The sequence below is a fragment of the Microcebus murinus genome, chromosome 11 (genome assembly GCF_040939455.1).
Source record: "Microcebus murinus isolate Inina chromosome 11, M.murinus_Inina_mat1.0, whole genome shotgun sequence".
In the NCBI taxonomy this organism is placed as follows: Eukaryota; Metazoa; Chordata; class Mammalia; order Primates; family Cheirogaleidae; genus Microcebus; species Microcebus murinus.
This window is the reverse complement of record NC_134114.1, coordinates 35,202,320-35,216,651: the sequence shown is the minus strand read 5'-3', so window position 1 is coordinate 35,216,651 and position 14,332 is coordinate 35,202,320. Positions and strand designations below refer to the sequence as shown.

At 41.0% G+C, this 14,332-nt stretch overlaps 1 protein-coding gene across 2 annotated transcripts in view; it reads right to left on the bottom strand.

Moving 5' to 3' along the window:
• PARP8 (poly(ADP-ribose) polymerase family member 8) overlaps positions 1–7,529 on the bottom strand; it is a 164,239-nt gene extending 156,710 nt beyond the window's left edge. Inside the window, exons 1-3 of one of the 2 annotated variants that reach the window (XM_012740405.3) lie at positions 7,342–7,529; positions 6,185–6,286; positions 5,186–5,240 (exon numbers count right to left, since the gene is read on the bottom strand). In XM_012740405.3, coding sequence (XP_012595859.1) covers positions 5,186–5,240; positions 6,185–6,275 — 146 coding nt within the window. In that variant the 5' untranslated portion in view covers positions 6,276–6,286; positions 7,342–7,529. Of the gene's footprint in view, positions 1–5,185; positions 5,241–6,184; positions 6,287–6,373; positions 6,736–7,341 lie in introns of those variants that run through there. The other variant, XM_012740403.2, reaches the window with a different exon arrangement.
• Between the last annotated feature and the right edge of the window lie 6,803 nt (positions 7,530–14,332).

Sequence of the window (14,332 nt, the reverse complement as noted above, 5' to 3'; positions counted from 1 at the left end):
AGCAAGTTTCCATTGCCAAGAGGAACATGTTAATTTTTTATTTAAAAAGTGATCACTCTTTTCATTCCAACGCCTTGAAGAGCACTTGATGGTTTCAAAATAATTGCTTATTCCAAGATTTCTGGAATGAGCACATCTGCACTTCTTTCATAATGAAAATTGAGAAGGAAATTGCTTTTTCACCTACTCCCTCCCCTACCACTGCACACACATGCACCTCTTTCTGAGGAAGTCAAAAGAAAACAAAGGCCCTTTAGCCATCAAGTAGATTGTCTCTCTCCATGGTACCCTACGAGTTAAGGAATTACATATTGGGAGCCCTGAAGGATGAGGAAGCCTTGACAGTTTCCTTGATCACCAGAGTGCTGTGAAGTTTTTCATGTGCATCAGTTTTTTTAGAGTCCAAACTCTCCAGTGTGCCATAGTCCTCATCCCTCCCTATAATCCTAAATAATTGCATTATCTGTCAGATCTCTGAAAGTATTTAAACATGTGACCCAGAGAACAGGACTTACAACTTGGCTAGGCAACTTCTGTCCCTCTGGATTCATATAAAAGTCCATTGAAAGTGACATAACCAGAATGGGGACTCTTAAAAGTGCTTGAGTGTCTTCATACCTGGCCATTTATGTTAAGAAATTCCTTCTCATCTGCCAGATCTTTTAGCATTCATTTTGTAATTCATTCAATATTTACCTACTGAGAAAGAATACTGGACCAGACAGTGTGCGAGGGACTGGGGAAAAAACAATGAATAGGACAGAGTTCCCATCTCCAAAAGGCTCCAAGTCAAACAGATAAAACAGTCAATTATAATGTGACAGCACTGTTTTAGAAACACCTAGCAGAACACTCTAGTTTCTCTTCAGGTCATATAAATCTTTCTTCTTTTTAGAAACACCTAGCAGAACCATTCAGGGAAAGATGCCAGGAAAGTCTTGTCAGAGGAGAATTTGGCTTAGCAGAGATGTCAACAATGAGAACCGAGTAGGGATGAGCCAGGGGAGATGATGCAGGGTAGGATGTGAGTTGGTGTTCCAGGCAGCATGTGCAAAGGCCCAGAGAAAGAAGAGCTAGCATGTACTTTTGAGGAACTTTGGAGTACTATTATCAGTGTCACATTTGATACTTATTTACCTGGATGGAAACCCCTAAATAAGGAGAATACACTTCAAAAGATGCCAAACTACCATGACCACAGGATAGAGTATCTACTCATACAATAAAGAGTGTACATATGTAGGCAACTTCAAACATTCTGCAAAATATTAAATTTCCAATTTTACAATAATTTCTAATATAAGTATTAGATTTCTCATCATGTAGAGTCATACTCCATGATTCAAAAACTCTCAGTTTTGTACACATTCTTTATTCTCATATGCTTTCTAAAGGAAAAACATTGATGCTCTATTCTTAAGTGAAAAAAGTGAGGTTTCAAAAGAGTATAACATAATCTTTGGATGCATATCTGTTGTTTATGCATATAAACACATAAAAATTCTGAAACAATGATTTCTAATATGTTAATAGGTGAAAAGAATCATGTGTTTTTTATTTTCTTTTTGGCATATCTCTTTTTCCAATTTCTTTTTACAATTAACAATTCTTATTTGTGTATTTTTAAAACCTGAGTTACATCTTTACAATCCTTTCCTGGCTGAAAGCTCACACTCAGGGAATCTCAGAGCAGTCGTGGTCTTGGTCAGGACTTGGCTCCCTTTGATCTCGCCTCATCTTTTGTAACCTCTGGCTACAGGTAACCTGCTTTCTTATCTATCCCCTTAGTGGCTGTCACCACCCACTTTACCCCTTCTGCTTTTCTACCACTAACTCCATGTCTGACTGCAAGTGAGATGAAGGACCAGAACCCCAAATCTTTCCGGTCTAAGGAGTTTACTGTTAACCAGTAAGGGAGAAAGACACAGACGATCATAAGTATGACAAGATGTAGGGAAAAAATGACTTCTGCATAAATTTCCAAATGGTGTACAATTGAAGCTTCTAGTTTATAATTCTTGGCACACCTCTGAAATTGGGAGACAGCACTGGGCAGGCTCTGAATCACTGATGGCTGTGGAGTTATTCCAAGCAGTCTGGAATCAGGAGTATTATAAGGAACATTGCTAGAATGAATATTACAATATAAATACCACAAGTTTGTAAGCATATATAGATGCTATTAATAACCAAATTCATAATATTTAATTAATATCTTATTTTTCTTTAAGTACTCTTCAATCAACATACATTAATACTATAAGTCTCAAGTAAGTATCTACATAATTTTTTGGTGGTGTGCATACTCAAAGAGTTAGGAACACTAATGTGGAAGGAAACCCAGGTCTCAGGAGTGTGATATAGTAACAGGATTTACATGACAGCTTGATCATTTAACTGAGTGAATTTGACTTTGTGTCCTAAACTCTCTGAGCCCAGTTTGCACATCCAAAAGCAAGGATATAGCTTTATGATGCTCCACTCCCATTTAATAAACAGTAAATATATTTTCTCTTCAAAAAAAAAAAAAAAAAAAAACAAAAGCAAGGATATAATTCCAGGAACCTTCCCCTTGGAAAAATTAGCTTACCTCAATCTTAGGCTGACCATCTCACCCCTCACTCCTCACCTCAGTCCATGAGGCAGAGGAGCAGATGTTAACTGTCCCTCTGAGGACCACCAAATAAAAGGCCAATTTATTAGGCCACTGGCTGGTACAGACCACAATCACCTCTTAGCATTTCTTCTTACCCACAGAAATATTTTTTAAAAAGCGCATATGTAAAACAAAATCTCAGTACTATTTTTTTGAATAGTAACAAGTAAGATCAACCTGTCTTCAGAATACTATGTAACTCATTCTTGGAAAATGTCACAGAGGAAATGGTATAGTATGTTTTATCTATTACTTGAATTAAAAATTATTCTCAAAATACTTTCTCAATGATCTAGATGAAATGATAGTTAAATACAGTTTAAGATAATAATGTATTATCTCTCCATAAGACTCCCACTCTCCCACTTCCTTCAATGGTGAAGTAAGTCTACACTATTAACTTCATATTGTAAATTGATAAGCACATTAAATCAAAATAGAATAGGAAAAAAAATAGAACAGGATTATTTTAATTGTAAATGTCTGAAGTGTCAGGATCAGAAATAGATGACAAATATTGGTTTCTAATAAAGGTAATGCAAACAAACTATACTTCATTTTCAGGAAAAAAAAGTCTTCTCTACCATTAGGTACTACAAGCCATAAAGGGATTAATTACTATTACTATACTGTAACAGCTTTTTATATATTATATTGTAGAACAAGCTTTAGAGGAGACAAAGCAATCACTCAGGTCAGCAATTTAACCAGTTGTCTTTCTTTTTTAACAAGTTGATCCATGTATGATATTTAAGGCCCAGGTACATTTGCACTTGATCTTTGTCAAAGAGCTGAGAAGCATTCAGGTACATTTAAATCAGTGATTCAAACACAAACATACAAACACACACACAAAAAACTATCCCTTAATAGGATTATATAGAAAAGGAAGCATGTCTTACTTTAAAGAACAACCATAGTACTTACTCCTACAGTGAAAACTGATGTTATCTTGACTAGTTAATTATTCATCCCAACACTCTGGCCTTGCTGCCTTCTCCACCTCTAGCTATGTTAACACCGGTTCAAAAATTTGCTGATAAATAATCTTAACTGCAGTCTCTAACAGATCTTAGATATTAAGTGTAAGGGTTACCCCATCACTGTACAGATAAGTAAACTGAGGCCAAAAGAACTGAAGTTTCTTACTAAAAACAAGAAAGCTGGTTAGTTGAAAAGCCCACCCAGGGCCTTCCTGCCCACAGTCTTACTAGAACAGCAACAATCCTGAAAAGTGACAACTCCTAGTTTTCCAATGGGCAACACACTATATTTTAACTCCTAAAATAATTCAAGAGGATTAGTCATTTATCAACATCCTCTGAATATTAAGTGTAGGAGTAATGTTAATTTAATCAAATGTCCTCTAATGTTTTTATTCAGAATTACACAGATGATGATGTTACAATAAATTAAGAAACATCGTAATTTTAATCTCTCCCAAAAACTACATAGTGAAGTTTGGTGATTTTCAACTAGTAAATCAGTATACCAATCTTGGGGTTTGAGTTTACCATAGGTACAGAAACCTGATATTCATTTTAATTAAAGTTGTTTCGAGATGTAGAATGCAACACAGATCCTAAGTGTTTTAAAGTTCACATTAATTTCAAGTTTTTAAAAATGTATTTACAGAAAAAAGCTTCTTTTGCGATTTATATGCTCATAAATGTTTCCATTAGCTAAGAGATATTTTGGAATGTGGTCAAATAATATTGAATGTCAAGTCCTAACAGCAGGGCTGGTCTCAGGAATCCCCCTAGGCTAAATCTCTCACAGTTCTCTTCTGTGGCCATAGCTCTTTTAAACTAGTGTGTCCCTAAAAGGCTAAAAGGAAGAAAATCCTAACTTAACAAGAGAAGACAACAAGGCAATATTTTAATGGCTACCTTTCATTTTAAGTCTACTTCCTAAATATAAAATTGAATTTGGGCATGTTTCAAATTGTTCACAATTCAGTATTAAAATGTTCATCTGTCGTTCTTCCTCCAAAAGAAATAAGTCCTCCACTACAGCTGCATATAACTTTCCAAATTCTTTCCTACAAATAAATGTGAAAAACAAAATACTACTCCTTGAAAAAAAAAAATGTATGGAGAATTGGCAGGCTACATGTTTATGTCAACCTTCAGAAAACATGGAAACATGCAGCCCCAACTCACCAGGAAAATCATCACTTGTGACTGATCAAACTATTTTGTCACATCTTACGCCTTTTATGCATTTCGCCTCATACCCAGTAATCCAGTTTTGCACTCACTCGACTATTTGAAGATCGCAAGAGCAATCTACTACTGTAGCAGAACAGTTGCCTGTGGCGTGGTCTTCGAAATAGTTGAATCAAACATTTATTTCCCCTGTGCTAATTTAAAACCCAGGGGCATCAGGCTTGGGGATGTGGTCGACGAATCGCAACAAGAATCAAACAAACAGACAAGCAAACAAAATACCCGAACGCGGAACACGCTAAGAACAAAGGAAACACAGGCGTGTGAACAGGAAATGAAGCAACTCTATACACATAAATACCTTTTGGGGCCGCCAACGTAGGTAAAAGTAAAGGTGGAGTCTGAGTATCTGAAATCTGAAACAGAAAGTGCTGTTAAAAGCTATCCCTTGAGTGGATGTGTCAACCGTGCTCATGACCTGGGCCCCCTATTTAGCGGAGCCAAGGGGAGGCCTGGCCTGGCGGGAGGCTACGGCTGGAGAGCCGCGAGGTCCCCTCTCGCCGCCGCGCCGCGCCGCGCGGGTCGGGATGCACAGCACCCCCGGGCCGGTGCCGCGGGAGGCCGCCCCCCGCAACAAGTGCCGGGTGCCATGGCAACCACGGGAATTTCCCGTTCGGGGCTGCCGGAAGTGGCCCCCGCCGGGCTAGCGGCTGCGAAAGCAAAATCCAATCCCTCTCCGGGGGGAGCAAAATGGACGAAAGGCGACCCCCAGACAGGGGCTCTGGGTGCCTCGGGAATCCCGGGAATCCCTCCTCTTCGCCAGTCGGAGGGAACTAGAGGGATCCGCAGGGCCGGAGACCGGCCCAGCGCTGCCCCCCGGGGGGCCTCGGCGCCGGGCGCAGGGCGCAGCAGACTAGCGCAGCGCAGCGCAGCCGGCTCCATTCCCGGCCGCCGCCGCTCAGCCCATTGCGCAAACCCGGCGGGTCCAGCCTGCCCCACTCGGCCGCTGCTGCTGGAACCCGGGAGGCGGGCTTGGACGCCTCGGGCATCTACCGGGGGCTGGAAATGCAACTCACTGCCTCTCCGACTAGACCCCCTCCTCGGGCCACCGGGGTTCTGCCCCCAAAGCTAGTGGCTGCCCCAGACTTGGGGGGAGGGGGAAGGGGAGAGGCTGGCGCCCCCTCCCCCTGTTGGCTCCTGCTCTCGTTGCAGCAGCTGTTGCCAAATGAACCCTGGAATGGGGACGAGCAGCCCACCCCCAGCCACACACGTCGCGCGGTCAGAAAACTGGGAAAGGGGGCGGCGGGAGGGCAGAGGAAGCCGGCGCCGGGTCCGAGGTTCTGGAAAGGCGAGAACTCACCTGCAAACAGGCAGTCCTTCTCGGCTCTGGACTTCTGGATCACGACGTCGATATCCTTCTGAATTCGCTCTTGCCTTGAACACATCCCCATTAAATAAATCCCTGGAAAAGAAGCAGCCGCTATTTCCACCCCACCCCACCCCCCTCGCACGCTTCCAGCTTTCGTAAATATTCAGCTAAAACTGAAACCTCTGGCCGAGGCAAGGGCTGAAGGCGAAGTGGTTTCGGAAGTGATCCCGGGTAGGAGAAGAGGAGGAGGTGGAAGAGGAGGAGGTGGTGGAGGAGGAGGAGGAGGGGGAGGTCGGCTTTGCATTCCCAGATGTGACCGCCCAGCTGCTGCTCGCCGCTGCTGGATTCCAATTTCCTCCCCTTCTGACAATGGATGGTGATGACACCGAGTCTCACTTTCTCCCTCCCCCGCCCGGACCAACGGCTGTGGGGGGCCGAGGGTGCCGGGGACCGCGGGAGAGCGATCAGCGGCGGGGCGGCGGGCGCCGGCGAGGGGCGAGCCCCGCTCCGACTCACGCGCGCACGCCCCTCGCGGCCCGCACGCCGGCCTTCCACACCCGCGCACACTCGCGCCCGCGGGCGGCGGCCGCCGCGCCGAGGCTGCTGCAGCGCCGCCCGCCCGCCCGCCCGCCGCAGACCCTCCCGCGCCCGCCCCTGGTCACCCGGCCCGGCCGTGGGCCGCCGGGGCTTTAATAGTATCCGCCATCCCGGGTGCAAGCCGGATCTCCCCAGCGCCGACCTCCACTCGCGCCGCGAGCTGAGTGGCAATGTAGGTAGTGAAGACTCCCCGGGGCTCCCAGCCTTCCCGCCCCCACCCCCTTCCACCACTTTTATGAATTCGACTCCACTTTTGAGAGGATTTATGAGTCATATGGAAAACCCAAACCGGAGTGGCTGGGAGGGGAAAAGGGGGGAAAAGAAAAATCTTTAAAAATTAAAAAAAATAAATAAATAAAACGAACAAATCTTGCCTTGTTGCCACATCAGACAAGATGGGAAAAGCCTTGAAATTATTCTAGACATGCACCCTCCACTTTCCTTAGTTCCTGAGTCTTTTTCCTCCAGACCGAAGTAGTTCAGCCCCTCTGGGGCGCCGTTTAAGAAACACAGCCCCTTTTGAGCGACTTCCTCCACTTCCAAAGACTCACCCGTTCTTCCCTCTTAGGTATTTCTGTTCATAGAAAATTAGCAGCATTAACAGGCACGTTCCAGAGTCTTCCTAAAAGATGAGTATCTGTTTGGTTTGGTTTCCAAAGCCACCCCCCTCTTTGCCAGTCAAGAGAAAGCTCCTACTATCCGGTAGTCTTGTTTAGAAATGAGATACTGCTCTGATTCTCACTTTCTGTTCTGCCTAAGGACACCACCTCAGGCTGACGTGGCTGCCCCACCTCTATATTGCCTTAAGCTCTAAGATCGTCCTCCCACAGGCACTTTTCTCGTTCATCTTTTCTCCACCTAGAAGGCTCCCCCAGCCGACCAGTTCTCATTTTGTTTTGCATTCCCGGTGCAGTGTCCAGTGCCTGGAATACAGGAGGGAGCCCCACATGTTGGCTGAATGCATGAATGGTGGTTCCTTGCAGCCTCTTTTCTTTATACTTAAGCCCAGCTTCCTTATCAGCGTAAGTTCCTAAGAGTTGACAAACTCTCAGACCCTTAAGCAGACCAGTTCTAATTCTGACAGTGGTCACATGATGTTTAGGAAGAGTAGGAATGACTGTCATCCTTGGTGGATTCTTAAGATTCTAGAGAGTCAATGAGATCATAAGTTCCAACAGTCAATGAGAGATCAAAGGTTCCAACTCCATCTTGCAGGAAAGAGAACATTATGAAATGGTTTGTTGTACAGCCATATCCATTGTGAGTTATAAAAGGAAACATTCCTCTGCTTTATCTAGATCCACTGCAGCCCTGGGTGTAGTAGAGCCACAGTCACAATAGGCTACATCTCCTGCTCAGTCCTCTCCTGAAATGCTTCCAGTCTAGGGTAGGAAAGGAAGGTCCAAGGCCTTGGTCCTTCCTGTATATGTTGATTTATGTGGGCTGTTGGCTACCAAAAACGCTTTGTTCTCTTCCACGTCACCACTGAGTATCATGAGTACTTCCTTCTTCCATTATGTACTCTAACTTCCCTAAAAGCTTTAAAATCGATTAACTTAGAAGGCTATCTTTTGTGGTTATTCAGCCATAAATCTGGCATTCTTAAACTAGATCCTTACTACAAATAAATTTGAAATCGTTCTAAAGCTACCAAATGTATTTTGTCTAGATCAACTCCGTTTCCCACTCACTCCAAAAAATAGGCCTTCTTGATATTTGTCCTATGTTTGATTTTTTTCAAGCTTCACAGGCTGCCCTGTTTTGCTAAACAAATCTAGCCTCACTCTGGTCATGCCCTTAAGGTATGATATATTTAAATATTTTAAAATTTTAAACAGTAAGATAAAAACTAACCTTTCTATCAAGCATGCATTTCTGCAAGATTAGTTTTTATAATAAAAACTGTACCAAGCTAGATCATTCTACAGTCCTTTCAAGGGCCTTCCAGGCTAGATTCTTATTCTTTCAAACTCTCACCACAGCCAGTATCCTCTCTTTACCTTGCCTCATCTCCAACTCTTGTTGAAATGTTTAGATTACTTATACTCAATATATGTCCTTTAGTAAAAACTATATGCACCTTTGAGATGAGAGGGTTATATCCCTGTCTTAAACACTCATGTGCACACAAATACACATACTCATATGCATTCAGGAACATAGCGCCTAGTAGGTTCTTCACCAGTTTGTTAAATAAATCAAAATCAACATTCACAATGAGGGAGAACTCTGGTGGTATCCCATAGTAAATCAAAGATAATAACCTCTGTGCTGGATGATAGAACCTAATCCCAAAAAGTTCTACCAGTTTAGAAAAATGATCCTGAGCCAACAGATAGAATTTGTTAGAGGAAAAATATAAATCCCTAGCCAAAAGGCCCAACTGCAAAAGTGTAAGGTAATGCCACTGTGGCATTACATTCAATAATACAAGGCAGGTTAGGGTTATCCAGAACTTATTAAGTGCCGGATACGGCTCTAAAAGCTTTACATATATTAACTCATTTAATATTCACAATAATCCTATAATAGCTGTTATTATTCTTCACATTTTATAGAAAAGAAAACTGAGGCACAAGGGAATTAAGGTGGGACATGGATTATAATGAATTTTATCCTCTCTCCAAACTTATCAGCAATTGCATTGAACTTGAGGGAAGGTAAATATACAGATGTCTCACTAGGAAGTAAACTGATCCCACCAATGGCTCCAGGCCAGGGATGAAGCCAAGAGCACTATAATGGATTCCCAAGGAGGCCTGTGGTCTATGGACTCTCAAAATAGCCTCTGCTAGTGGCAGTTATATTTCCCTGCCCTGGGTAAAACTTCCTTTCCCAAATGGCCCCGCCCTTAGTGTAGTTTTAAGAAAAGTGAAAGCCTGGCCTCTGCTATTCCATAGGGATTAAGAAAAAAGGAAGGGAGGGAGGATCAGCAAAGAGAGGAACAGCCCCCTTTGTCAAATGCATGACAGTGTCACCAGGAGCAAACGCCCATGGGAGTGTCCAGCAGCCTTGCTCAGCCATGAAACAGCACTGGGACAGTTTGCCTTTGTGACAGAATCAGGAAAGGAGGGACAGCAAAGGGCCAAGGGGTCCTACCTTGTGGGAGGAGACCACAAAGGACCTTCGGATCAGGGTGAGGAAGTAGGATTTTATCTGAGAGAAGTGGGAAGCTGCTGGAAAGAAGACAATCTCAAAAGTTCTTTTAAATTTTTAGATTGATATAGTTTCTCCTTGCGGTGGTTCTATAATAAAAAGAAATCCATAAAATTCAAATACCCTCTAAGGCCCAACTGGCCTCTTGTAAATACAGTGGACTTGAACAATTCTTTCCTTATAAAGATGCTAGTAGTTCGCTTAAGAAGAAATTAATCCTGCTTTTCTGATCTCATCTGATAAGTCTAGCAATCAAAGTATGAGCAAATCAAAGTCAATCTCAAAAAAACTTGATGAAATGGAGGAGAATTTTAGGTGGTTTGATGTGAAATTTTTCCCACTTTGGTTCTTACCAAATCCCCTAACCCAAGGTCAAATAGCATATCACAGCAGTGTTGTTGACATTTTATGGCCATTTCTAGCACCTTAATGAACCTAAGTAATAAGAAAGCTACAACGTGAAACCTGTGAAACCCAAACTTTTCTTTCTAGATCCAAACTTCACTTTTAGTCCAATTTTTCTATCAGTAAACTTTAATTCCCCTTTCTATCCTGGAAGCATCTATCTAGACCCTAATTAGATTAGATGCCTCACCCTCTCATGCAAAAAACTCATTCTCAGCTTGCATTCACTCATTAATTCTTAGTTTTAAATACCTCTCCTTTTCTGTATTTTTAGAACTACATAATAGACTGGGCGCAGTGGCTCACACCTGTAATCCTAGCACTTTGGGAGGCCGAGGTGAGAGGATCGCTCAAGGTCAGGAGTTCGAGACCAGCCTGAGCAAGAATGAGATGCTATCTCTACTAAAAAATAGAAAGAAATTAGCTGGACAACCAAAAGAATAATATATATGTGTGTGTGTGTGTGTGTGTGTGTGTATATGTGTGTGTATGTAATATATATATATATTTTTTTTTAGCTGGGCACGGTGGCGCAGGCCTGTAGTCCCAGCTACTCGAGAGGCTGAGGCAGAAGGATCGCTTGAGCCCAGGAGTTTGAGGCTGCTGTGAGCTAGGCTGATGCCATGGCACTCGAGCATGGGCAACAAAGTGACACTTTGCCTCAAAAAAAAGGTACATAAATACTGCAGGAATATATTCTCCATGCAAATTATTTAAGGCATATGTTAGTATATAGAGTAAAATGTGAAAACTTCCATGCATCCTAACCCCTAATTCCACTCCTCACCCCAGAGGTAACTAGTATTAATAGTTATGCAAGAATCCTTCCATTCTTCATTCTTGTATATCTACACACAAATGTATATATATTGATAAATTTACACATATAAAATTTAATTTAAATGGAACTACATAATACATGTTGTTCTGCAATGTGATTTTTCTACTTGTCTTGAAGAACTATGTCAGTACAAAGAAATCTAGCTCATTCCATTAGCCATTGTGGAGAATTTTATTAAATGGATGCACCATAATAAATTTTAACTATGCCTCTATGGTCATGATGGGTTTTTCAAAATGTTTTGTGATTAAAACAATTTGCAATAAATGTACAGCTTTATGTACAGTTTCAGCAGTTTCTTTAGGCTAGATTGCTAGAAGTGGATTAACAGGGTCACAGGAAACTGGCAATTTAAAAATTTGATAGGTACAAGCAAATTCCTCTCAAAATTCCTTTATTGTTTTATACTCTACCAACTGTTTTTGAGAAGGACTAACTCTCAACATTCCCAACAGAAGAAACTACCCATTTTTAATTTTTTTTCCTAATCAGCTGGATGAAAAGTATTCATCTTATTTTTATTTGTATTTCTCTGATTGCTAGGTTGAGCATTTTTTCCAAGTGTTTATTGGCAATAAACACTTTTTTTATATAGTCTTTTTGTATTATTGCCTGTCATATCCTTTCATATTTTTAATTGCATTTTCTGGTTTTGTGTTATTTATTTGTTGTTCATTATATATTCTGGATAGCAATCCCTTTTATGTTATAGATACTCTTTACTCTTATAAAATTGAGTGGATTAATCAAATGTGGTATATGTATACCGTGGAGTTCTACTCAGCCACAAAAAACAATGGTGATCTAGCACCTCTCATATTACCCTGGATGGAGCTGGAGCCCATTCTACTAAGTAGAGTATCACAAGAAGGGAAAAACCATCACCACATGTATTCACCATCAAATTGGTATTAACTGATCAACACTTAAGTGCACATATGGTAGTAATACTCATTGGGTGTCGAGCAGGTGAGAGTGAGGAGGAAGGGATAGGTATATTTACACCTAATGAGTGTGGGGCACACTGTCTGGTGGATGGACATGCTTGAAGCTCTGACTCGGGTGAGACAAAGGCAATATATGTAACCTAAACATATATGCTGAAATAAATATATGTAATATAAATATATGTAACCTAAACATAACATGCTGAAATAAAAAAAATTTAAAGCCAACTCCAGACCAAATATTACCTTCTTCAAAAAATCTTTCCTAACTCTCCAACTCAATAATCTTTCTTCTTCCTTTAACTCCCCATTTCTAGACTATAAGTTTCTTGAATGCAGGGACTGTTTTTAATTCATCTTAGTAACTACTGACGAGCTTACCATGGAGACTATTTTAGCATACAGGTGATTCTTGACCTACCATGGCTTGACTTATGATTTTTCAACTTTACAATGGTGTGAAAGCATTACACACTCAGTAGAAACCATTCTTCAAGTACATACAACCGCCATTCTGGTTTTCACTTTCAGTACAGTATTCAGTAAATAAACATAACCCCATCATAAGTCTAGAAGCATTTGTAATCCACAATAAATATTTAAATGGATATTTATTGGGTTAATGTGAGGTCTTAATTATTGTCTTTTATTGCTGTTGTTTTAAATTCCTTGAGATTTAGATCTTCACTTCTACTTGTTGCTTTTCCTTTATTTCCACTGCCCCTTGGAACAATGCTTAGTATTAAATACATTGGAAGTACACAATACATACTCATTGATTAACTGACTGATTTCATTTTTGCACTGACCTTTGACATTTCAGGCTTTCTTTACAAAAGGGAAGCATTTCCCCAAGAGTGGTCAATGGGATATTAATTTCATGTTATATAATGAAGTTTCCACCCCCCAAAATAGTTCCAGTTCCAAGTACTTTTCGGAAAAAGTGGATTAAATAAATAGATTCCTCTTTGAATAATTTAGAGCCTGTAATATGCCTAATGTGGCATTTCCAAAAAAGTTTTAAATGAATAAACATTGGAGTTTGCTTGTTTGTTTTTTGGCAGAGCTCTTCTTAGAATTGCATTCCATGTAATTTCAATAATATATATTTTGAATTCAGGTATAAACTTCCATTATACATTATTTTTCTTCTTAGTGATAGCAATTGTGAAACTACTGTAACATCTCAAGAAAAGCTTGTGATGACTGGGCTTTGGAGTAAAACAGTTAGTCTCAACTTCTGACACTGCAACTTACCAGATATGTGAACTTGGGCAAGGTACATAATTTCTTATTGAATCAAATCTCAGTTTTCTCATCTGAAAAATTAGGAGAACAAAGATTCCTATTCCTTAATGGTTGTGGAAGAGGGTTAAATGACATAAACAGATGTGAAGAACAATATCAGAATTACTTAATAAGAATTCATTATTATTAAGGAGTCACTTTTCTTTCATTCTCTTGCTCACCCTTATCTACAATTAACTAATTCCTCCTTTGTTTCCCTAATTTATCCAGTAGTTTTCTACCATATTGTCTGGATCCACCTATCACAAGTAAATTCTAAGTCCTTGTATAGGGATTTTCTTTTATTCATATTTGTAAGCCCCATGGGTTTGGTGCCATCTGGGAATCCAGACAGATTTAAGGCAGAGACAGAAACTGAAGCTATTGTGAAACAAGTGCCTCCCTGGAGGTACATTTTCTTATTCGCAGTGACAATCCAGTCTTGCCTCCTTGCGGCCTCATCCAGGGTCACTATGTTTGTCAGGAAACATTTGGTTGCATGACAGAACTGTAACTCAAAGCAGCAAAGACAAGATATGATTTGTTGACTGGTACAACTGGGAGGCATGCTTGGGTGGCCTAGAAGACCAAGCCAGAGCTGGAGAAACAAGAGGTTCAGGGAATTGAACTGAGGACTCAACTCAACCAGAACGTTCTCTTTTCCCATTAACATTTCTGTTCGCTGGTTTTTCTTTCAAATAGCAAGGAAAAATTGTCCTCTGGAAATTCCAAAGCTATAACATTCCAGTTTAGTAAACCCAGTGGGAAGGATAACTTCTTTTCCCCAGGCTCTATATAGCAATCCCAGAATAAAAACAGTATAAGTAGCTGCTCACTTTGGATTAAGGATCTACCTCTGGGACAACCACTGTTGCCAAGTGGATGAAGTACTATGATTTGTTAAGC